This window comes from Epinephelus fuscoguttatus, linkage group LG7 (assembly GCF_011397635.1).
Source record: "Epinephelus fuscoguttatus linkage group LG7, E.fuscoguttatus.final_Chr_v1".
Taxonomy (NCBI): Eukaryota; Metazoa; Chordata; class Actinopteri; order Perciformes; family Serranidae; genus Epinephelus; species Epinephelus fuscoguttatus.
Window position 1 is genome coordinate 1,134,286 of NC_064758.1, and position 26,047 is coordinate 1,160,332.

Consider the following 26,047-nt stretch of genomic DNA (forward strand, 5'->3'; position numbering starts at 1 on the left):
ATCATGCCCATACACGTTTGTCAGCTAACGTTGTTACAACCTGTTAGTAACTTAACCTGTTACATTGAGCGATAGGCCTACACTAGAAGGATGCAGTGCAAAACATAGCTAGATTATCGTACCCTGTGTGTAACTAATTATGTGCCTTACCATTATTGATCCCGTATTTTAGGAGCAGGAGCACGGATACAAAATACATCCAGCAGCAGGAGTCACCATGGATGCAGGGGTCACTTGCAGGTGCCAGGTGGGAGCTTCTCATGAGATTTTGAAGTATCTCTCCTCGTTCAGGAAAAAAAAATTACCACAAAAAACAGAAAAAAATTACCACGAAAAACAGGGAAAAAAATTACCACAAAAAACAGAAAAAAATTACCACGAAAAACAGAAAAATATATAAATTACTCCGAAAAACAGAAAAAATTACTCAGAAAAACAGGGGTTTTTTTATTTGTCAAGTGAATGCAGTACGCTTCCATATTTTATCTATATGTTATGTCTATGTGTTTTTTAAAACTTCAATGTGCCCTTCATTGACCTAGTGGTCTGTTTTAGTGGACTGTACATAACATAGGAAATTGTATGTTGTTGTGGTTGATGCTTGGGATGAGTATGCTACAAATGAATTGCCTCACGTGGGATCAATAAAGTTGTCTGAATCTAAATCTGAATCAATAAATAATATTTTAGGGTAGCCTACATGTCCCTAGCTTTTTTTTCTCTTCTTCATTTGAAAAAAGTTGAACACAGGGCTCCAAAGGCTCCAAGTTAGACAGCAAACAAGTGAACTAGCTACAGCAGCTACAGTATCTTGCTGCTGTTTAGCTAGACTGTTGGTGGACAGTTCACAGCACAGCTAGACTAGACTTGCCAGGCATGCTGCTCACATGGATGTATCCACACTAGCAGCAGACTACCTTGCTGCTCACGTCTTCCAAGTTCAACAGATTGTCTGTCAAGGTAAATATTTTATCTGAGTGGGACAGATGTCAGCTGGCTTCAGGCAAATTTTATTAGTAATTCAAATCCCTGACAACCCAGAGTTGAGATCAGGATTCAGAGTCATAGTCCTATACGCCTCTCTGAGCTTCTAGTTCAGTTACCCAGCCATAGTTTTCATAGTTTTATACAAACAGTGTCTGTCCCCCGACTACCTAAATTATTTAAATCCAAAATTAAACAAAGAGGAGTTGTGCATAACAACCTCATTAAAATTAAAACCTCTTCTGTGACAGAAAGACAAAACAGGAGAATTAAATGCGGACTGTTAAATATCTGGTCTCTATCGTCTAAAGCAGTGTTAGTAAACAAATTAATATCAGATAATCATATTGATTTACTCAGTCTCACTGAAACCTGGCTGTGTCAAGATGAATATGTTAGTCTAAATGACTCCACTCCTCCCAGTCATAATAATACCCCCATTCCTCGAGGCAGCGGCCGAGGAGGGGGAGTTGCAGCCATTTTTAACTCGAGTCTGTTAATCAGCCCTTAACCTAAACTAGATTATAATTCACTTGAAAGTCTTGTTCTTAGTCTTTTACATCCAGCCTGGAAAACCTTGCAGCCACTTTTATTTGTTGTACCGTGCTCTTGGCCAGTATTCTGAATTTGTATCTGAATTCTCAGAGTTTTTATCCAGTTTAGTACTTAAATCAGATAAAGTGATTATTATAGGCGATTTTAACATTCATGTCGACGTTGATAATGACTCCCTGGCTACCGCGTTTATCTCATTATTAGACTCCATTGGCTTCAGTCAGGGTGTACATGAACCCACTCACTGTTTTAACCATACCCTCGATCTAGTTCTGACGTATGGAATTGAAATCGATAACCTAACAGTCTTTCCACAGAATCCCTCGCTATCGGATCATTATTTGATTACTTTTGATTTCTTTTTACACGATTACACGCCACTCAGCAACAGTTACTATACTAGATGTTTATCAGATAGTGCTGTCGCAAAATTTAAGGAAATGATTACTCCATCGTTAAATTCAATACCATGTCTTTCAGGAACAGAGGTTTCCTGTACCGACTTTAACCTCTCCCGAACTGATTTTGTTGATAGCGCCATAGGCTCGCTGTGAACAACACTCGACTCTGCAGCTCCTCTTAAAAAGAAGTTAACAAAGCAAAGAAAGTTCGCTCCTTGGTATAACTCTCAAACCCGTAAGTTAAAACAAATATCGCGAAAGTTTGAAAGGAATTGGCGATTTACCAAACTGGAAGAATCTTGTTTAATCTGGGCAGACAGTCTCAAAACTTATAAGAGGGGCCTCCGCAATGCCAGAGCAAACTATTACTCAGCATTAATAGAAGAAAACAAAAATAACCCCAGGTTTCTTTTCAGCACTGCTCTATTGAGCCTTGTATTCCTTTAGCCCTTAGCAGTAATGATTTTATGAGCTTTTTTTAATGACAAAATTCTAACTATTAGAGGCAAAATTCATGACCTCCTGTCCTCAGATAGTACCTATCTAACCTCAAACACAGCTGTAAGACCTAATATATATTTAGATTGCTTCTCCCCAATTTCTCTTCAAGAATTGACCGCATTGATTTCTTCATCTAAATCATCAACGTGTCTCTTAGACCCCATCCCAACTAGGCTACTTAAGGAGGTCTTACCTTTAGTTAACGCTCATATATTAGATATGATCAATCTATCCTTATTAACAGGCTATATACCACAGTCTTTTAAGGTAGCTGTAATTAAACCTCTCCTAAAAAAGCCCACCCTGGACCCAGAGGTGTTAGCCAACTATAGACCAATATCTAATCTTCCCTTTCTTTCAAAGATCCTTGAGAAAGTAGTTGCAGACCAGCTGTGTGATTTTCTCCATGATAATAGTTTATTTGAGGAATTTCAGTCAGGATTTAGAGTGCATCATAGCACTGAGACAGCACTAGTTAAAATTACAAATGACCTTCTGATTGCTTCAGACAAAGGACTCGTCTCTTTACTTGTTTTATTAGATCTTAGTGCAGCGTTTGACACTCTTGACCATCAAATTCTGCTACAGAGACTGGAACACTTAATTGGCCTAAAAAGGTTCTGTACTAAGCTGGTTTAAATCTTATTTATCTGATCATTTTCAGTTTGTTCACATTCATAATGAATCATCCTTACGTACTAAAGTTTGTTTTGGAGTTCCGCAAGGTTCTGTGCTCGGGCCAATCCTATTTACTCTATATATGCTTCCTTTAGGTAACATCATTAGAAATTACTCTGTAAATTTCCATTGTTATGCAGATGATACACAGTTGTATTTATCTATGAAGCCAGAAGAAAGTAATCAATTAACTAAACTTCATAATTGCTTAAAGACATAAAAACCTGGATGAGCACCAATTTCCTGATGTTAAATTCAGACAAAACTGAAGTTATTGTTCTTGGCCCCAAACAACTCAGAGACTCTTTATCTGATGACATAGTTTCTCTAGATGGCATTGCTCTGGCCTCTAGCACTACCGTAAGAAACCTCGGAGTAATATTTGATCAAGATTCGTCTTTTAAAACAAACCTCACAGACTGACCCGAAAAGATGCAGAAAAATTGGTCCATTCTTTTGTTACCTCAAGGCTGGATTACTGTAACTCTCTATTATCAGGTAGCTCTAGTAAGTCCTTAAAAACTCTCCAGCTAATTCAGAATACAGCAGCAGGAACTAAGAAACGAGATCATATTTCTCCTGTTTCAGCTTATTTGCACTGGCTTCCTGTAAAATCCAGAATTGAATTTAAAATCCTACTGTTAACTTATAAAGCTGTAAATGGTCAAGCTCCGTCATATCTTAGAGAGCTCATAGTGCCATATTATCCCACCAGAACTCTGCGCTCTGAGAATGCAGGGTTACTCGTCGTCCCTAAAGTCTCCAAAAGTACATCAGGAGCCAGAGCCTTCGACTATCAGGCTCCTCTCCTGTGGAATCATCTTCCTGTTACAGTCCGGGAGGCAGACACCGTCTCCACATTTAAGACTAGACTTAAGACTTTCCTCTTTGATAAAGCTTATAGTTAGGGCAGGTTCAGGCTTGCCTTGTACCAGCCCCTAGTTAGGCTGACTTAGGCCTAGTCTGCTGGAGGACCCCCCTATAATACACCGGGCACCTTCTCTCCTTCTGTCTGTCTCTGTCTCTGTCTCTGTCTCTCTCTCTCTCTCTCTCTCTCATCGCCTATTACTGCATCTTGCTAACTCAGCCATTCTGGATGTCACGAACTCGGCTTCTTCTCCGGAGCCTTTGTGCTCTACTGTCTCTCAGGTTAACTCATATTGCAGCGGTGCCTGGATAGTGTGACATGTGTGGTTGTGCTGCTGCTGTGGTCCTGCCAGATGCCTCCTGCTGCTGCTGTTATCATTAGTCATACTTCTACTGTTATTATACACATATGATTATTGCCACATATATATACTGTCAGATATTAATATATACTTTCAACATATTGTATCTGTATGTATCATATTGTATTCTGCTTGTACTTAGGCTTAGTCATATTGTATTGATTGTGTATTGTATAGCCAGAGCTACAATTATAATATTACTACTTTCATTAATGTTGTTGTAAGCTACTGTCATTACTGTCTGTCCTGCATCTCTCTCTCTCTCTCTCTCTCTCTCTCTCTTTTTCTGTCTCATTGTGTCATGCGGATTACTGTTAATTTATTATGCTGATCTGTTCTGTACGACATCTATTGCACGTCTGTCCGTCCTGGAAGAGAGATCCCTCCTCAGTTGCTCTTCCTTAGGTTTCTAGCATTTTTTTCCCTGTTAAAGGGTTTTTTTGGGGGAGTTTTTCCTATCCGCTGTGAGGGTCCAAAGGACAGAGGGATGTCATATGCTGTAAAGCCCTGTGAGGCACCGGACCTGAACCCAATCGAGATGGTTTGGGGTGAGCTGGACTGCAGAGTGAAGGCAAAGGGGCCAACAAGTGCTAAACACCTCTGGGAACTCCTTCAAGACTGTTGGAAAACCATTTCAGGTGACCACCTCTTGAAGCTCATGGAGAGAATGCCAAGAGTGTGCAAAGCAGTAATCAGAGCAAAGGGTGGCTATTTTGAAGAAACTAGAATATAAAACATGTTTTCAGTTATTTCACCTTTTTTTGTTAAGTACATAACTCCACATGTGTTCATTCATAGTTTTGATGCCTTCAGTGAGAATCTACAATGTAAATAGTCATGAAAATAAAGAAAACACATTGAATGAGAAGGTGTGTCCAAACTTTTGGCCTGTACTGTACATGGTGATGATAGATATAATATCAAGCTAGCAATAGCCCAAATCTGAATACTCTGCTATACCAAATTGTGATAAAACAAGCGCAAATTTGCAATAGCTGCGACCAAATTTGCTACTATCATGCCATTAATGGATGAATCATGATCGTTCTTTCTGGCATAGTTACTTGTGGTCTCCAATTGAAGCATGTAAATTTTGAGCATTTTTGGTCAAGGGCTTTTTGAGTTATTCACGAAAAGATTTGAATCAGTTAGTATAGCGCCAATTATGGACGAATCATGGGCATTTTTTCTGGTATAGTTACTCATGGTCTCTAGTTGCAGTATGCAAATTTCGAGCATTTTTGGTCAAGGACTTTTTTAGCTATTCATGAAAAGCTTTGTGGACCGACGGATCCAACTGACCAACTGACTGACCGACCGTGACCTATAGAGCTGTGGGTCGCTGCTGAACAGAAAAAGAAAAGAAGTATTTTCTGTATTTGAAAATACAAAACACGTGTATTTTATTTTGATACGTTTTCTGGCACCAGTATTTTGTATTTCATTTTGATACATTTATTTGAGGGGTATGTTGTATTTTGTATCAAAATACATTTTGATGTATTTTTGCCCATCTCTGGGTGCAGGGAGGGACTGCCTACTGCGTGACGAATCACTCGGTGAACGAATCACTCGGTGAATTACGTAACCCCGATCCCTGAGTGATTCAAATCACTTCTTCTAAGCGATACACTTTCATAGGGACCGTTTTCTCCAAGCTAACAGCTAATGTAGCCAGGAGTCAAGCCACATGAATACAATCACACACCTCCCCATTGTTTTAATAGACTTAGTTTCCAGATAAACAAACTTAAAACATTAGACTGGCCAGTAATGAGACTTACCAGTGCAGGGCAGACACAGAGGCAGCTCAGCCGTGTATCAGTTCAGTGAGTCGGAACGATTCAGTGAACAAATCTTTTTAATGAACTGATTCTAGTGATTCAGTAACATCTAAAGAACTGCTTTGCCCTTCACTATCAGGAGGAGCTTCTGCCCTCAGGACACAAGGATACTGAATGATGATCCTAACTAAGACTACCCAGTCTTCACTATCCCCCCTAGCACACACTGGACGTGTCATGCTGCAGCTCTTCAACAGATGACCATGCAAAGTTCTTACCGAAAGAAAGATCTGTACTTCCTCCACCTCTGCATTAGCTGAAAATCATGTGTGGAGAGCCATTAAATAAAGTCGATGTCCCACCTGAAGAGCTGATCTCCAGAGCTATGACTCGCCAGGCAACATCTTTTCGGCCATTGTCTTTATAGTGATGGGCTTGTGGGTTGTTTAGTTTTAGCAACAGTTTTAGCAACAACATTGTAGCAACAGCTACAGAGTTCTTTTTATACATCCACAGTGAGGGGAGGAGTGGAGCTGTCATAGGAGCAGAGAAAAAGAGCTGCTACAGGAGCAGTATGTACAAGCAGAGAGCGAGAGGGGACAAAATGCATTTAATCCTGGTGTTGGAAAAAGGACAGTGGTGTGAAGGCGCCTTTTTCAGGGCAATGGGGGGCGTGAGCAAGTAACAAAACTTGTAGCTCAGCATGTGACGTAAACAGTGACGTGGAGGGAAGCCGCGGCTGGTCAGTCCTTCAGCGATTTTCTCATAAGTCGGCCTGTTCTTCACCGTCCCCGTCATTTGACAGTTAATGGCCTCTTCGTTTGCGAGGATAAGGAGGGCGCGCAATGCTTTGTCTCCCCAGTTGCTCATCTTACAGTGTCTGTCAGGTTTACGTTTCCCTCTTGCTACTAGCTGCTCACTAATTCCTGCTATCAGCTGTTTCCTGTTTATCCATCGCCAGTGGGTTGCACGTGCGGCGTCATCAACAGCTCCTCCTACAAATCTTCAACAGCCCCTCCCATTGCGGAAGGCCGCCTCAGTCTGTTTAAACTAAAAGGGTTCCGCCAATATGACTACCCTAGGAGGCGGAAAATTGGGCACCTCGGATCAACTTGCCAATCCGGCTCTGTGTGTCTAAACGCTCGCAGCTTGCCGGCAAAACGGCCCAACATTCGTGGAAAATCTGGCAGTGTGAAAAGGGCTATAGACTGATTGATTGATTAAACAAACAACAGAATTCTACATATGAAAAAAAGTTTATTTGTTTGAAACCCACCCACAACTATGTACTTCACTTCCTTTTAATGTTACGCAGTGTATAATGGACTCAACAGAATTCACTACATAACTGACAAGTATACATATGAGATACACACATAGTTGAAGTGTGACTAATGCAAAACCATACAAATGCAATCTGTCTGGATGTGTCCTCAGCTGGAGATAAAACTCCAATCCAGCATGTGTCACAGGAAACTGTCAGATTACCCTGAACGGAAAGAAGATACAAACATAAATAAGTTATGAATATCCGGTCATATAACACTGGATTGTTTTAATGCATATTTATTATATGGTAGTAGCTTTAAGAGGCTGCAGTATTCATTACATCCAATAGTAAGAGACGACAAATTGATGATTATGTATTCAGTAGTGGGTCTAGTTTATGTAGTGTTGTGTGTAGTGCTGCAGGAGTGAAATGTTCCGATGGATACCAGTCTCAAGTCTGTGTGTTCATTACAGAGCTGGAGTCAGAACGTGGTTTGCCTGGCTTAGCATATTTTATATCCTCTGCTTTGCAATGTTTTATTATGTTTTGTGTGTCGTCTTGCCTTGAGACATGTTAATGGTGAAACCAAAGACAAATTTCCACTCTGTGGACAATAAAGTTTTCGTATTCGTGTTCATATTCGTATATAGACTGGAAGCAGGGGGAAACAACTAGCCTGGTTCAGTCCAAAGGTCAAACAACACCTACCAACACCTCTAACACGTTGTTTCTGTTTGTTTCATCTGGACACAAACAGAAATGTCATAATGACATATCATTTTAGAGGGAGTTACATGAAAAAACAAGAAAAATGGCGAGGAAAGGTCAGGACATAATCAAAAATAAGAAATCAGCATCTGTGGACAAGAGTTCTGTTATTGTATGTATAATCAATATTCATATTGGCTCTGCATACAATCATATCTCTGATAAAAAAACAATACAGGCTACAGTAGACATGTTTTTATGTTCTTGCCACATGCACGAAGCTGCCTTCCAAACTATGACCACCTAACCAGCACAATCTTTTGACCATCCTGATTTGATTTCGTTCTGCCATTCTCAGCTGCAGTCTTACCTCTTCCATTGTTGCATCCTAGGCCGCTGGCATTTCCTATTCGATCCATCCTGGCTCCAAAGCAGCCAGAGGCCCGTTTCCTGGCGGTCATCAGCAGGTCCTGTAGATGGCTCCTCTGACTCATGGTCCTGCTGTGACCCTCAGCTGGTAATTTAGATCTTTCTGATATCAAAGGTTCTTGGTCCTCCTCCTGGTCCAGGCTCCATCCCCGGCTGGCCTGGCTGTTCTCAGGCTGTTGGTTTGTCTCCTGGTAATCTGCCTCAGAGTCCTCCTGCCCTGCTTCAGCCACAGTCTCTTCAAAGCGCTCCAGTAGAGACTAGTGTGGAAAGGTGAAAATGGCTTTACACTCAAAACTCAAACTGGTTACATTCATGGTGTTATATTACAGTTACCACATTATGAATTAAGAACATAGGCCTTCTAGTGAATCTTAACACACCATTTGGGTATATAACATGGAGTGAACCATGGCATACTGTTGAGTGAGGATATGTTCCAAAGCTAAATGTTTGAAATGAGATTTCCCTACTTCTGGAACAGAAAAATCTGTATATTCTGCTTGTACTTAGGCTTTTTATAATATTGTATGTGGTGTTGACAGAGTTTCAGATTGTAACTTAAAACTCAGAAAGTGCATTTCCATTTACCTTTTTTATGTGCATTTTCAAATTTTGCAGAAAAAAATCCTGAGAGGAACTGGCATAAATCTGAGCAAAAGTCAAAATATTGCAAATGAGTTTTTATGCGTGGCTCAGGCGGAATTTTTGGTGTATTGTTAAATACATGCGACAAAGTAATGGAAACAGACTTAATGAATAAATCATGTGGTACATTAAGCTTCCAGGTCACTAAAGAGACATTAAATTGCAGCAGACAAAACATCAGATGTGTATGGAGTGATAAGGAGGCTGTAACGTTCCTCACACTAACACAGGAAAGAAACCCAAATGTTACATTTCCCTCATGTTTTCCACGTTGTTCTTATTTAGTTCAAGATTTGACTGGCATTCTTTATTGGACCTACATCTTGTTGTATCCTCTTCTTCTGTGGTGGTTTAAAGATGAGTTGGTGACATTTTTTTATGTCATATAACTGTCACTTGTCATCTGTGGAAAACATCATGTTCCTCCTCCCCAGACTGTCTCTGAAATCTGTGAGGATCCACTGCCAATCAGAGCCGAGGAGTCTCTGACACAGCTGTCAATCATGTCAATCACTACTCCTGAACTGCAGTCGGACTGTCAAACTAGACAGCATTTCCTTTAATGTTTTCAGAAACAATTTGCTCCAGCTGGTGGGCAGTGTTTGGTTTTGGCTTGACTGTGTTCAACATAGAGACTGGCTAATAAACTTTCTCATTTCACAACTAAACAGTAACTAAAATATGTTTCTGAAAATATTTGAGGTGAGCAATAGGCAATGCAATAACAGAATCTTGATTCATATTCGATCAACACTGCCTGGTTTGATGGTTTGACCACAGTTCACGAGCAGCGATTAACATGACTGACAGCAGTAAACAGCAGCATGGCCGTAACATCACTACTTGCTGAGTCAAATAGCTTTTTAGTAGTGAAGTTGATTACTTGACCAAGTAGCGCGGTTGTATCCACAAAAGTTATAAGCTCTGAAGTGACTTTTTGGATAAGGATAAGTAATATGACTGATGCCAGCACCACACTGGGGCATGTAGATGAGGAAAGCACTTCCATATGACATCACACACTAATCCCTCAGTTTATTCTGCTTGCTGCTTGGCTATTGGCTCATATCTCATGTTTTTTTCAGCAAATGTGACAAAAATGTGTTTCTATAGAAGTTACCAACTACAGCTTCAGTGGTACTGACTAGACAATTAGTGCCACCAGCTGTTAATCTTGATGCTCCCAACTCCTAATATTCACATACAGTAACAGTAATGGGTGGAAGGGTGGAAATGCACATTAACAGTTACAGCTTCTGTAGTTGATAGAGGTTGTTTAATACCTTACACCCCTTTAAAAGAAAAGTGAAACGTTTTAGGAAATATTCTTGTTATCCAGGGTTAGGGGATGATGTGTGTAAAGTTCATGGTTAGAAGTGAAAAAAAAAATCTGGGCATGGACATGTTTAAGGCTTCAGCATGCATCATATGAAGTGCATGTCAGATGGTCTAACACAAGGGTCAACAACCTTAACTATCAACAGAGCCATTTTTGGCTAAAAAAAAAAATAAAAATCTTGGGCCACAAAACCTGAAGGCTTTGAAAGCCTAGGCCTGAAATAAGTCAGTTTCCTTTTGCTGTTGTATATTATAAAGTGTCACATATTTGTGAGTGCTGACAACATCATTTGCTATTGCGGAATTTTTGTGTGGTCACTTGTTGTACCCTAAAGATGTTTTGAGTTAAGCATGTCAGTTCTTTTGTTTGAGCCTTATAATTAAAGAAACAACCTATTAAGTCTAAATTTGCCTATTAAAATTAAAAACAAGTCATGAATAGTATCCCATATATGTTTTATCGCAGGGTGGCTGCTCTGCAGTGAGCTATTTATGATTATTTTGTACTCTATTTTGCAGCATTGGCAGTGAAAACATAGAAATCCATGCACACACTGTCAAATGCTATATTTTCCTCTGATACTTTTTCTTTTTTGGATTTGGAATCCATAGTCAGCTAACTAGTAAAACTCAAGACTAGCCACCACTGTTGAGGTTCGGCAAAATCTTGAGGAAAAGGCATCAGGCCATAGATAAAAAACACACATTTTAGTTGATGATATGTTGAGACATTTTTTCTATTTAGTTTATAGGCTATACATTTAAAAATTGAAATGTTAAGAAATAACCATTATCCATTTCTATATATTTTTTTGTCAAAGCCACAGGGAGCCACTGGAGAGGGGCTAAAGAGCCCTATATGGCCCTAGAGCCGTGAATGCCCACCTCAGATCTAACAGCATCCGAAAGCTCCTTTTCTTCCAGAATCCCTATGAATTGTGCATTTGCAATTTGTGGCTTGATTTCCAGGGAAATATCACTCAAATATAGTAGTAATAGTGGTGGGTGGCAGAAATCTCAAAAGCTGGACAAATCAAACCAAAACTATATATGACTACCTCCTGTGGCTCAGGAGGTAGTCATATAGAGTCCACCACTAATGGAAGGATGGGAGCCCCGGCTCCTTGGGCCCGTGTGTCAAAGTATCCTTGGGCAAGATACTGAGCACCAAACTGTTCATTCTCTGTATGTGTGAAAGTTTAACTGAGTAGCAGATGGCACCTTATTTGGTAGCCTCAGCCACCATATGGGAATGTGAAATGCAGTGTTAAAGTGCTTTGAGTGGTTGGAAAACTAGCAAGGCGCTGTACCCTTTTACCATAATGAGAAACCACTAAAGTTAAATAAGAAAATGTGTTTTTTTGGATACAATGTGGAGAAAAGCAACAGTTGCTGGAAAACATTATCTCAACAACATGTTAGCCATTTCCTGTCTTTACCTGTGAATGTACCTCACCTTCCAGAGTGCAGTCTTAAGACAAACAAGTGTGATAACTAAAGGTGTGACATAGTTTCTTACCTTGAGCTGAGCCAGGTCACCAGTAGAAGAGGGCCTCCCCAGTATGTGGCTGCTAACCAGTGTGTGCTGACACAGCAGGGCCAGCAGGCCCCACAGGACCGCAGTCCTCATGTTATCCCTCTGCTGCTGCTACTGAGACTACAGCCTACATTGCAACATTTTATATACATGCCAACACAAAGACACACACACACACACACACACACACACACATGCACGCACGCCCGCACGCACGCATGTACACACACACACACACACACACACACACACACACACACACACTCACAAATCACCTACCACCAAGTACCACTTACAGGAACATCTGACCAGCTGTCTTATCATGCAGAGGTGTCAGAATGCACTTGAGGTAATCTACAAAATGATGAACCACTGACATTGACTGTCTGTTGCATGGTGAGTGTGTGTGTGTGTGTGTGTGTGTGTGTGTGTGTCTGTCTGTCTGTCTGTCTGTCTGTCTGTGTATCATCACGCTTACCAGCCAGCAGTGGCATGACCCCTGGAGCCATAGTGAAACTCTGAGCTCAGATCAGATGTAGTGTGTATTGACAGGAATGCAGCATTCACCATGCAAATACTTAACACTGTCTCCCCTCCTGAACCTAAAAAAATACCATAGTAGGTTAAAACTGCTGTGCCTGGGTTACAGGGAGATCGCATGGTTTAGATAAGGAGAGGAAAGAAACAATGTAATCATCAATATAAGACATTTATAGTATATAATATTCATTATGATAGTTGATAACATTTTGGTTTGGTTTTGAGTTATGTATACTAGCAGTACTCCAACAAATTACAGGGTTGTTTCCACCCAACCCAGTAAAGATGGATTTGTAATAGACAATGCCAAATATTAACACCATTTTTTGACATTTTGGAAAATGCGCATAATCGATTTCTTGCAGAGTCTGAGATGAAAAATTGATACAGCTCTCAGACAAAAGATTGATAATGATCTCTACTCTCAGTCTATTTAAGAAAAGTAATCAATGTATTTCCGCATTAAATGTAATTACTGATTTTACAGCTTTAATAATGACAAGATGTTACGAGAACCCTGAGTAGAGATTGTTTTCCAATTTCTAGAATAAACTGCAAATATCAACTCTGAAGTCAACATGTACAGAAGTTTCTGATGTTTTCAGAATGATGGAAAGTTTGAATGTGTGTCGTTCCATAACAACTAAGTTAACTCCGCCTCTTGATGAAGATTGTGGGTTAAAGTTAAAAGTGCTGGAACAAAAGAGTAAGTGAACCTTGAGTGGATATTGTTTTGTCAGCTGTCATTTTCACTGACACATGCAAACTGTCTGAATCAGTTGGAATCAGCAAATATATGTCATCATTAATTCAGAAAAACATGTAGTTCACACTGAATCGGAGTGAAGATTCCTTACCAATATGTACTTCCCTGTTATCTTTTAAAGTTAAACTTATTAGACAACACTATCGGTAGTTTCAAGGTCCTCTTATTCAGTTTCTCCTGGAGTATTGAGACACATGTTATCAGGCCCCTCTCCTGTGGAATCATCTTCCTGTTACAGTCCGGGAGGCAGACACCGTCTCCACATTTAAGACTAGACTTAAGACTTTCCTCTTTGATAAAGCTTATAGTTAGGGCTGGCTCAGGCTTGCCTTGTACCAGCCCCTAGTTAGGCTAACATAGGCCTAGTCTGCCGGGGGACCCCCTATAATACACTGGGCACCTTCTCTCCTTCTCGCCTTCTCTGTCTCTGTCTCTCTCTCTCTCTCTCTCTCGTGTCCTATTACTGCATCTTGCTAACTCGGCCATTCTGGATATCACTAACTCTTCTTCTTCCCCGGAGCCTTTGTGCTCCACTGTCTCTCAGGTTAACTCATATTGCAGCGGTGCCTGGATAATGTGACGTGTGTGGTTGTGCTGCTGCTGTGGTCCTGCCAGATGCCTCCTGCTGCTGCTGTTATCATTAGTCATACTTCTACTGTTATTATACACATATGATTATTGTCACATATATATACTATCAGATATTAATATATACTTTCAACATATTGTATCACAGTAGCCAGAGCTACAATTATAATATTACTACTTTCATTAATGTTGTTGTAAGCTACTGTCATTACTGTCTGTCCTGCATCTCTCTCTCTCTCTGTCTCTCTCTCTCTCTCTCTCTCTCTCTCTTTCTTTCTGTCTCATTGTGTCATACAGATTACTGTTAATTTATTATGCTGATCTGTTCTGTACGACATCTATTGCACATCTGTTCGTCCTGGAAGAGGGATCCCTCCTCAGTTGCTCTTCCTGAAGTTTCTACTGTTTTTTTCCCCCGTTCAAGGATTTTTTGGGGGAGTTTTTCCTTATCCGCTGTGAGGGTCCTAAGGACAGAGGGATGTCGTATGCTGTAAAGCCCTGTGAGGCAAATTGTGATTTGTGATATTGGGCTTTATAAATAAAACAGATTGATTGATTGATTGACATGTTGTGGACTTCATCAGCACATTTGCTGGGTTGTTTTCATCAAACCGGTCTCACTCTGAGGTTGTCAAAAAGCCACCCCTGTCCTTTTTGATGTAGTGTTTATTTTGAAAGAGACTGTATGCAAGCTGTACATTTCCTGTGAAAACAGAGGTCAATGCATGTAACAGGCTGAAGTTGACACAGCATCCCAGAACATCAGCAACCAACACACCCAGGGTACCTTGCATATGGCATATGTTGATGTGGAAAGTTCAGGATCAAACATCAATATGTGATGAGGTCAGAGTGAGAATGTGTTGTTTTCATTGTCTCAACTGATAACAGTGGAACCATTTCCATGACAACCGAGCTACCTGACTCACTGATGAAGCCCCCAGGATACAGCAGAAAACACTGCAAGACATCTAGTAACTAGACCATGACACTGTTGAACCTCACAGCAAGAGGGTTCTAGGTTTGAATCCGCTAGCCAGCTGAGGCCCTTGTGTGGAGTTTGCATGTTTTCCCCATCTCAGTGTGGCTTTACTCCAGGTTCTCTGACTTCCTCCCACAATCCAAAGATACGCAGGTTATTAGTGACGCTAAATTGCCAGTAGGTGTGAATATGAGCGTGAATGGTTGTCTGGCTCTCTGTGTCAGCCCTGTGATGTTCTGGCGACCTGTCCAGGGTGTACCCCACCTCTTGCCCAGTGTCAGCTGGGATAGGCTCCAGCACCTCCACAACCCTGTACTAGGATAAGCAGTTAGGGATAATAAATGAATAAATTAATATTACTACTGGTTTTTCGTATTATGGTGTTCGTGGACGTGCTGACGTATTGCGGTAAGCGAGTTGTGTCATTTCCGGTGTTTCTGTGACAGTGTCTCTGTACTGCTCTGGTGAATTCTAGTAGCCTGTTTTCTCACTTCAGTTGCTTTAACGTCTACTTCCAGTCTTAACCCACACTGGTTCTGTTTAAGCACTTATAGCTCTCCTCCTTTCTACGACTTTCCCGCTAAACTCTTAGCTGTTGTTTGCACATTACTAGCCTTGGTAGCTACATTAGCTTTACAGCTAGCGATGGCCTCTCCCTCTGCTCTTTCTTGCTCGGTGTGCCAAATGTTCAGTTATGCCTCTGCCTCCTTTAGTGACAGTGGTAATTGTAATAAGTGTAGCTTATTTGCTATGTTGGAGGCGAGGCTTAGTGAATTAGAAGCGCGGCTCCGCACCATGGAAAACCATTCAGTAGCTGCGGTAGTTAGCCAGCCCCCTGTAGCCGGTGCGGAGCCACATAGCATAGCCTTAGCCTCTGCTAACTGTCCTCCGGTAACTCCCGTTCAGCCGGGAGGTTGGGTTACGGTTCGCCAGAAGCACAGCTCCAAACCGAAGCCCACGGCGGTTACGGTCCGGGAGGCAGACACCGTCTCCACATTTAAGACTAGACTTAAGACTTTCCTCTTTGATAAAGCTTATAGTTAGGGCTGGCTCAGGCTTGCCCTGTACCAGCCCCTAGTTAGGCTGACTTAGGCCTAGTCTGCCGGAGGACCCCCCCTATAATACACCGGGCACCTTCTCTCCTTCTCTCTCTCGTATTCTATTACTGCATCTTGCTAACTCGGCCATTCTGGATGTCACTAACTCGGCTTCTTCTCCGGAGCCTTTGTGCTCCACCGTCTCTCAGATTAACATCGTATCGCAACGGTGCCTGGACAGCGTGACGTGTGTGGTTGTGCTGCTGCCGTGGTCCTGCCAGATGCCTCCTGCTGCTGCTGCCATCATTAGTCATTAGTCATACTTCTACTGTTATTATACACATATGACTATTGTCACACATGTATACTGCCAGATATTAATACATACTTTCAACATATTGTACCACAGTAGCCAGAACTATAACTATAATATTATTACTTTCAACAATGTTGTTGTAAGCTACTGTCATTACCTGCATCTCTCTCTCTCTCTCTCTCTCTCTCTCTCTCTCTCTCTCTCTCTCTCTCTGTGTGTCTCATTGTGTCATGTGGATTACTGTTAATTTATTATGCTGATCTGTTCTGTACAACATCTATTGCATGTCTGTCCGTCCTGGAAGAGGGATCCCTCCTCAGTTGCTCTTCCTGAGGTTTCTACCGTTTTTTTTCCCGTTAAAGGGTTTTTTTGGGGAGTTTTTCCTTATCCGCTGCGAGGGTCATAAGGACAGAGGGATGTCGTATGCTGTAAAGCCCTGTGAGGCAAATTGTGATTTGTGACATTGGGCTTTATAAATAAAACTGATTGATTGATTGATCGATTCTGCAGTTCTGCATGTATTGTGCAAGTGGTATTGCTGTACCTCAACAGAAGCCATTGCTCTACTGCTGTGTACAATCAAACACTGTACTATTTCTCTATTTCATTACTTTCAAATGGATTAACAAGTGGAAAACTAGAATGTACACAAATGATATGTAGCCTATATCACTGTTAGTTTTTGTAAGTCATAAAAATGTCATAAGAAGGTCATAGTGTAGAATGTCACAGAAGGTGTCGATTGCCTCCCGGCGACCTGTGCCAGAACATTGAGATTGAGATTTGGCTCTACGTCTACCACGACATGTGCCAGCTGTCTGACTGGCGATGTATCATACTACACAAAAAAGGTTCTGTCCGACCATGTTACACACTGACACCAAACTGGTTATGTAATGCATGTTCCTGTGTCTTCCATCATCATCAGGTACAACTATGCTATGATGAATGTAAAGTGGACATTTGTTGTATCGTTGGAGGTACCCAGCTGGCACATGACTGAACTTCAACATTGAAATGTGGTTGAAATTATGTCAGTTGTTGTTGTCAAAAAACAACATTGAAACAATGTTTAATTCTGATGGTTGCAAAAAAATTCTTATAAATCAACACTGAAATTTCATAAAGATCTATCTCAGTGTTGAAACAGTTTTGAAAAAACATTTAAAGTTCATCAAAAACAACACTGAAACAAAATTGCGAAATCAACATTGATTCATCTTTCAAACACAAAACATAATTCAGCAGTGATTCAACCATGGTGTATGACGTTGAATTAACTTTGAATAAACATTAGAATGCCAGCTGGGTAATTTCAGGAATGTTGCATAAGAATTATTGTTTTCATTCACATTATAATCTTTGTTTGTGTGTTTGTGTATGTGTGTGTGTGTGTTTACAGACTGTTTTCCTGTGCACGATGATGCTTAAGCAACACTCAGTCAAATGGTGTGCAGTTGTAAACATTTATTCAAGAACATACATAAAGAACAGTCTTACATCCATTTTAAATAAATATATTTGTACGCCACCAACATTATTTAATAAATATTAGTAAATAAATAGCTTTCAAATAAATATATCTTTTGGTAAAGACGTTGCAGTTCCACAATTTAGATGGTAAGACTTCATCTTTACTTTGGATCTGCAAGAGAACAACAACTCTGTTAATAAGACCTTTGATGTTTCCTGATTCATTTCTCTGCGGATGTCATAACTACAACTTACTGTATCTGCCAACAGTGTTGCACCCCAGAGAGCTCATGGAGCCTATTCTGTCCATCCGTCGACCGAAGCAGCCTGAGGATTTCCTGGACGAGTCGTTACGGACGCTCTTCAGGTTCTTTGCTGAGAGGAACTCCCTGATCACTGCCTCATCCAGTCCAGTTTGGGTCCGCTCTTCATCTACTTTTTCGTCTATGTTGAGGCTGTCTAGACCGTCCCTCCCTGCGGGGACACTCTGATCCACGTCAGGAGCTGATTCCTCTAGTCTTTGAAGGAGCACCTGCAATGTTCACATATACATGAGTCAGGCCAAGTCTTGCAAATAAATATTTTTTTTTTTATTTTTGCATTGAGCATATGCACATACAGGAGGGGCCTTCAAATACTTCTGGTAACACTTACAAGTATGTGATGCGTCACAGCCTGATTCTAGAAGCATTAAAAGCATTCATATTTTCTTAAATAAACATGGTCAGGCCAAATGTCCTTCAAGTTAATGTTGGTGACAGGACTGCAGAATTAATTATTTATTACATAGTCATTAAACTTATTAGGGCAGCAGTTTCACTTCAGTAACAAAATATCAGGATCACATTCCCATAAAATCATAGTTGGTCCCAGAGGTACATATAGGAGGTTGCTGTTAAATGATGATCTCTGTACAATACAATCTATGACTAAAGTTAGATTATGTAAATTAGATGAGGCTGTCTTGTCTCACTGCTGCAGACTGCCTTGAATTTGAATTTAAAGGATCCATGTTTCTTCGAACTCCAACTTTCCAAAACTAAGTTTCACAAGAACTTATTTAGAGACTCACCTTTAGGATGTCCATGTCAGCGTCAGTCAGACCCGTGCTGATGGGATATGTGCGGAGCAGCTGCACGTTTAAGATGAGAAGGAGGCTGCACAGGGGGATGGAAGACAGATTCATGTTTTTCTTTGAGCTCCTGTTGGTTGTATCAGTGGATGGATGGAGGATCTTTGTCTTCTTTGCCTGGTAGCTGTTTGGATGTGGGAGCCAACAGAAGCAGCCTCAGCTCTTTTATACATAGGCTTGACACACATAAGTATGCCAGGAATTGGACAGGCATTCCTGACACCTGATTCTGATAACAGGAGCTGTCGGAAATGGTTCCTTTTAAAGTGTTGTCATGTAGATATGGGGCATTCGTATGACATAGTTGCTTCCATATGCTACTTTATTTGAGAAACATACTCCAACCTCCCTGTACATGGGACATTGTAGTAGTAGTAAACTATCAGACAGTGTGACAGTGTTACTAAATTGAGGGGTGTACGTGATTGTGGTAGGGTAGCCTGCTGGTTAGATATCTGCCTTTAATTCAAGGAACAAATTCAATCCTCCCCTCTACTGAAGGGTCCTCGAAAAAGATGCAAGTGTCCTACCAGCTCTCAGGTGTTGCTTTATGGCAGACAGTGACCTCTGACCTTTGTTGCGGGAAGCAAGAACACTGTGAAACCTCACTATACATTTATAAACTAGTCTGTCTAACTTATCAATATTTATTTAAACATGAAGGCTGTACTTATCAATACTTTAATATTAGCAACTGACTCACTATAATGTCAGAATGGAGTTACAAACACAGTTGTCCCCCTATCTACACTTCCTCTCAGCTCTACACAACATTTTAGCCTCTTTCAGCTCATTGTTTTGGTTTTGGTTGGGTGTCACTAACAAATTCCCACTCTGACCTCGTCACATATTGACATTTAGTCATGGACTTTTCACACTGAGATCTGAAGTGCAAGGCATCCTGGGCACATTTGTTGCTGATATTCTTCAGCCTGTTACATGTATTGTCTGTTTTCAAAATACACCTTTGTTTTCTCAGGAAATGTTCAGTTTGTAAACAATCTCTTTCAAAATAAACACACTACGTCGGTACAAGTGTGAGTGAATTGACGTTTTTTGTCCTTCAACATCAAACGCATGTGGTTATGTTCTGCCAACACATGTAGGTGGTTGGGTTTAGGGAACACAAGCAAGTGGTTGTGTTTAGGAAAAAAGATCAGGGTTTGGCTTTACAATCGGAAGAGAACACCAGCCTCAAGGGTGAAAGTCATTGATTGCTGGACCAATACACCTTGTCTCCCACCTGCCCTACTCGGACTTCTGTCCCCTTAACTTTTTTTGTGTTCCTGCTGTGTTTCTCTCTGACATCACCGGGAGCTGTTAAGCAACTGTTGTGTATCATGCTGATGTGAAAGGATGGCTTTTTCGTTGGTGTGTGATGCCGGAAATCACTGAGGTCTCACTGAGTGAGACAAGGCTGGAACCACAACTTTAGTGGTTTGGTTAAGTTCCAGTCTCATCATCCTGGTTTCCAGCAGCAGCAGGCACTACCAGTACCTGCCCAGCCAACCTGCTCACAAAAGAAAATGTTGGCATTGTACGTTTCTAATTTACATTTACATTTATATATTTTTATATGTTATTATGTAGCAGATATGTTGAAATTTTATGTCTGCTTTATATACAGTGCCCTCCAAAAGTATTGGAACAGTGAGTCCAATTCGTTTACTTTTGTTGTAGACTGAAAACATTTGGGTTTGACATCAAAAGATGAATATGAGACAAGAGATCAACATTTCAGTTTTTATTTCCAGGTATTTACATCTGGATCTGATACACAACTTAGAAGATAGCATTATTTGTAATGGAACACAAAATTTTTAGGTGAGCAAAAGTATTGGAACATATAAACTTAAAATAGATTAAAGTGAATGAGACTTAATATTTAGTTGCAAATCCTTTGCTTTCAATAACTGCATCAAGCCTGTGACCCATTGACATCACCAGACTTTTGCATTCTTCTTTTGTGATGCTTTTCCAGGCTTTCACCGCAGCCTCTTTCAGTTGTTGTTTGTTTTGGGGGGTTACTCCCTTCAGTCTCCTCTTCAGCAGATAAAATGTATGCTCTATTGGGTTTAAGTCTGGAGACTGACTTGGCCAGTCTAAAACCTTCCACTTCTTGCCCCTGATGAACTCCTTTGTTGTTTTGGCAGTGTGTTTTGGGTAGTTATCTTGCTGCATGATGAAGGATCTCCCAATCAGTTTGGTTGCATCTTTCTTTAAATTAGCAGACAAAATGTTTCTGTAGACTTCTGAGTTCATTTTGCTGCTGCCATCATGTGTTACACCATCAATGAAGATGAAAGAGCCCATCCCAGAAGAAGCCATGCAAGCCCAAGCCATGACATTACCGCCACCGTGTTTCACAGATGAGCTTGTATGTTTGGGATCATGAGCAGATCCTTTCTTTCTCCAAACTTTCGCCTTTCCGTCACTTTGGAAAAAGTTAATCTTTGACTCATCAGTCCATAAAACTTTTTCCCAGAATTTTTGAGGCTCATCTCTGTACCTTTTGGCAAATTCCAGCCTGGCCTTCCTATTCTTCTTGCTAATGAGTGGTTTGCATCTTCTGGTGTAGCCTCTGTACTTTTGTTCATGAAGTCTTCTGCGAACAGTGGATTGTGATACCTTCACTCCTGCCCTCTGGAGGTTGTTGCTGATGTCACTAACAGTTGTTTTAGGGTCTTTCTTTACAGCTCTCACAATGTTTCTGTCATCAACTGCTGATGTTTTCCTTGGTCTACCTGTTGGACGTCTGTTGCTTAGTACACCAGTGGTTTCTTTCTTCTTCAGGACATTCCAAATGGTTGTACTGGCTATGGCCAATGTTTGTGCAATGGCTCTGATTGATTGTCCATCTTCTCTCAGATTCACAATTGCTTCTTTTTCACCCATAGACAGCTCTCTGGTTTTCATGTTGGTTCCACCTCTAAATGCAGTCTGCACAGGCAAAATCTATCGTACCCAATCTGAAACTGAGCTCAGACATTCAGTGCTATTTATTGTTTGAATAATCAGTGTAATTGGGAGACACCTGGGCAACAAAACACACCTGTCAGTGACATGTTCCAATACTTTTGCTCTCATGAAAAATGGGTGGGTTCAAACAAAAGGTGCTATCTTCTAAGTTGTGTATCAGATCCAGATGTAAATACCTGGAAATAAAAGCTGAAATGTTGATCTCTTGTCCCATATTCATCTTTTGATGTCAAACCCAAATATTTTCAGTCTACAACAAAAATAAAGGAATTGGACTCACTGTACTTTTGGAGGGTACTGTATATTTAACACGCACACACGCATGCACGCACACACACACACACACACACACACACACACACACACACACACACACACACACATCAAATGTGGAGAGATATCAGAATGATGGGTTGCTGCAGTGCAGTGTCCTGGGCAGTCAGGGGTGTGGTGCCTTGCTCAAAGGCACACTGGCAGTGCCCAGGAGGTGAACTGGCTATTCCCCAGTTCTCCAGTCACAATCCATACTGGCTTTGTGTGGGGACTTGAAGCAGTGACGCTCTGATTCTCACTACTTCCTGAGCCACATCCCCACAGGCTGAGCTACCGCTGCCTACACGAGTTTAGAGAGGGAATGTCTCTTTGCTGAAACTGACAACAATTTATAGACATCTAAAGCATGACAAGAAACCCTGCCCAAACACTGCTTCTTCTTCTTCTTCTTCTTCTTCTTCTTCTTCTTCTTCTTTAATGTGTTTATGAGGTCACAGGTCAAAATGGTTTATTTTTAAGAGTGCATTGAATTTTATAAGCTTATCATGTGTTTTGTATGTGACATCCAACCTATAGTGTAAGATGAAGGTAGAGTACAAAGAAATATTTCCCTCTTACCAGTGGCCAGTGAATACTAGATGAAAATATTAAGTAGCATGAGTAAGTAAGTAAAGTACAAGTAGCTCAATTTTATACTTTAGCACAGTACTTCAGATGTACTTTTACTTTGTTTACAAGTGCATTAGACTTTAAAAGGGTAAGAATGAAGTTGTTTCAGAAACTTATTTCTCTCAAGCAAGCTCCATTTCATTTCATTGTAAAATGTTTTGATTGTCATTCATCATCTGTGATCTGTAACAGGCCAGGTGGTAAGAATGATGTAACTAAAAAAGAATGTGACTAAAGCAAGATTTCCATACATATTTTTGCATGTGTCAAGTTGGACACGGTGCCCTTTCATTCGGTAAGAGCCACAGTCAGTTAGCTGATGGTGTGGATCCAGATATCCTTGCAACATGAGTTATGTATTTTTGTTGTCCACTAAAACATCCACTTTTAAAGGCTACGATGACATTGACTGTTTGTTACACAAGTGACCTCTGAAATCCTCCATGTTCAACCAGGTGAAGGTTTTAATCTGCCAGTGACACTTAAACGTTCATCATCTATTATTCACCGCATCCATTTTTGTATTGTTCCAGCACATGTAATGTTAAACTGATCATGTCATGTCATTAAATTATTATCTGCAAGAAGAAGAAATTTTCACTTTTCTAAACTGTTGCGTCATTTCTTACCTGAAATTGTTATGACTGAACACCTGACAGCAGACGATCATATTAAAATGTCATTGATATGAATTGAATGGTTTCCCATCTATCACACCAGTTTATTTAATGTGCATACAGCATGACAATATTCCCTCTGAAAATAATTAAGCTGCTTTCAATTATGCCCAGAAAAAAAGAGACAAACTCAGTCACAGATTCAGCTATTATGCAAAATAATTATTTTACTACAATACAATCTATTACAAGGCAACTCTATCCAACAAGAAAATAATAAATAATAAATACATTTACAATAATTTATTATTTAATAGCTCACATATGAAAAAGGAAATCACAGTTCTAAATGAGAACCATGAACAGGAGAGAGTGAAGTAACCGCCCTTTAAAGTGTCAGTCAAAGATCTGTGATTATGAGAGGAGCTCCGCTTTGCTGATGGTCACACTGATGTGCAGATGGGAGAACCCCGACCTCATCCATGCCTGCTGACAGAACAAAAACACATGATAGCATGTTGAAAGGTGGTTTGTTACATTTTCAGAACTGCAGCTGCTGCATGTGCCCTGCAATGAACCACCAAAGTTCCAGCAGCTCCAATACAAAAGCTCAGTATCACCCCATGTGGTGTTCAGTGACTCAGTGATTATTATTTTTATTATTAGTTTGTATCAGTTTGCGTAAGATTTGCATAATAACTTGATGTCTACAATGAAACACTCAAAAAAGGTCTGTAAAATATTTGACTATACATTTACAGTAAATTACTAGCTATTAGTTGCATTACTTTCACAGTAAGTGAATAATAGTATCATTTATACAATAAACTGTTGTGAAATGACAGCTTTATACTGTGATCTTACAGTAGTTGATCTTACAGTAGTTATGCGTGTATATTATTGTGATTTAGCAGTATACTCCTGTAAAATTACTATATTTAACTGTAACCTCACTGTTAAAGCCCATAAGAGTACTGTTGGAATATCACAGTTATAGCCTTTAAGGTGATAATAATGTAATTTATTTTGAAATAGTACAGTTACATATTGTAACTTTATGGAAATAATTTGCAGTGTACGTATTAATGTGCAATAATTGATAATGTAGGCTAGGAGTTGTTTTAGAATCAAGCAAATGCGTTTTATTTTAAGGTACTCACCTATTTTGCATCATATTTTACCAGCATTGTTTCTTTCACTCTATTAGTACTTTAATGTTTTTACTGTATGTCACAAACACCTGTGAGTATAAAGAGAAATTGTCATCCATTTAATATTGACTCATATTTGACACTAAATTGACAGCACCTCTGCTTCGTGTTAGGAAAAGAGAATTCCATTCTCTAACTATTTTCTCTGATTTAAATAAATATGAAGTGGAGGAATAAAGTCACATCCCTCCGCAGATCCTACCTTCAGCATCCCAGCCCGCTGAAGGAACCGATCCTCTCTAGCCGGACACCGAAGCAGCTCTTCAGCCCGCCCTTCTTGTGCCGGCTCCACGAACGCTTGGAGGTCCTCATGAGCTCTTTGAAGAGACGCAATAGGATGTTTTCTTTGGCCGCCAGAGCCGAGTTGTTGGGGTCGGAGGAGTCCCACGGGTGCTCCTCTGGAGTTCCAAATACCGACTTGTCTGCCTCTTTCCCCGCCACCTCCATCTCCTCCGAGGAGTAATAGGGCGCGGTGTTGATCTCCTCCTCTAAAAGCTGCTTCAGACTCTGTGGGAAAAATAAAGCACATTTCTTCATTCTCTATTTCACTTAAATATCCAGCGTAGTGGCGATAACCTCACAGTTCTTTACTCCTCATGCACTGAGGCTACAATAGTGTAGGCCATATTAAGTCAAACTGATTATTTTATCTATCTAACATGAATCTATAAGTAGGCTACAAAGAATATTTATTGTTTGATAAAACTATGTGTTCATCATTGAAATAAGCCACCTTAGTGTCTCATCATTGACTCTTGAATCTGTATACCAGTTACAGGTAAACTTACCTGTAGATCAGAAACAGGACTGGCTGATGCCAAGTGCAGCAGTAAAAGCAGAGATAAACAGCAAACGGAGATATTTGGGTTCATTTTCTGTTGCAGTTGGGAAAAAAAATCTTTTTCTGTGAGGACTGGCTGGCGCACGACTCGGTCTGTCCCTCCTCCTCTGTCTCGCGCTGTCTAGCGGTGGCCAGGTGGCTCCTTTATAGGCGACCTGATTCCGTCACGAGGCCTGGGAAAATTAACGAGGTGTGACTAATGCTCCTCCAAGTGGGAGTACAGGCTAACCTGACTGGTGAAAATGGGGACTGGAAGTGTTCACAGGTCCAAACTCCTTTGAAAATGACAGACGACATTGCTTCGTTGCTCAAGATCAGGACCTCACATTAACAGCTACATCAGAGTTACACTTTACCTAAAATCACTGCAATGACAGACTATCAGAAACTAAACTATCACATTTTTCTGAAGTTATGTCAAGTAATTCCACTATAGCCCTCTCCTGCCAGGTTTGTTTTAATAAATGCTAAAACCTATTAATTTTTTTGGTAAATGCTCAAACACATTATAAACACAAGTTCAGAGGAGTCAGCAAACCCCACCCAACAAATAAGTTATACATG

The 26,047-nt window shown here is 40.5% G+C and overlaps 3 protein-coding genes across 4 annotated transcripts; all 3 read right to left on the bottom strand.

Moving 5' to 3' along the window:
• Window positions 1-7,369: 7,369 nt before the first annotated feature.
• Window positions 7,370-12,186, bottom strand: nppa (natriuretic peptide A). The gene is made up of 3 exons (XM_049581809.1): window positions 12,042-12,186; window positions 8,481-8,796; window positions 7,370-7,621 (listed from the first exon to the last, which is right to left on the bottom strand). Exons 1-3 carry the CDS (start codon window positions 12,150-12,152, stop codon window positions 7,617-7,619), a joined length of 432 nt encoding a protein of 143 aa, XP_049437766.1. The 5' UTR covers window positions 12,153-12,186; the 3' UTR covers window positions 7,370-7,616.
• A 5,554-nt stretch (window positions 12,187-17,740) lies between these two features.
• nppb (natriuretic peptide B) lies at window positions 17,741-19,014 on the bottom strand. Its single transcript, XM_049581811.1, has 3 exons — window positions 18,834-19,014; window positions 18,017-18,293; window positions 17,741-17,933 (listed from the first exon to the last, which is right to left on the bottom strand). The coding sequence occupies exons 1-3, from the start codon at window positions 18,945-18,947 to the stop codon at window positions 17,923-17,925; spliced, it is 402 nt and encodes a 133-aa protein (XP_049437768.1). The 5' UTR covers window positions 18,948-19,014; the 3' UTR covers window positions 17,741-17,922.
• Window positions 19,015-23,266: 4,252 nt separating this feature from the next.
• On the bottom strand, window positions 23,267-25,619 carry nppal (natriuretic peptide A-like). Of its 2 annotated transcripts, none has more exons than XM_049581815.1 (3): window positions 25,431-25,619; window positions 24,845-25,149; window positions 23,267-23,920 (listed from the first exon to the last, which is right to left on the bottom strand). In XM_049581815.1, the coding sequence occupies exons 1-2, from the start codon at window positions 25,512-25,514 to the stop codon at window positions 24,847-24,849; spliced, it is 387 nt and encodes a 128-aa protein (XP_049437772.1). In that variant the 5' UTR covers window positions 25,515-25,619; the 3' UTR covers window positions 23,267-23,920; window positions 24,845-24,846. The 2 variants fall into 2 exon arrangements, with proteins under 2 accessions (XP_049437772.1, XP_049437771.1); XM_049581814.1 differs by having other exon boundaries at window positions 23,270-23,917; window positions 25,431-25,618.
• Between the last annotated feature and the right edge of the window lie 428 nt (window positions 25,620-26,047).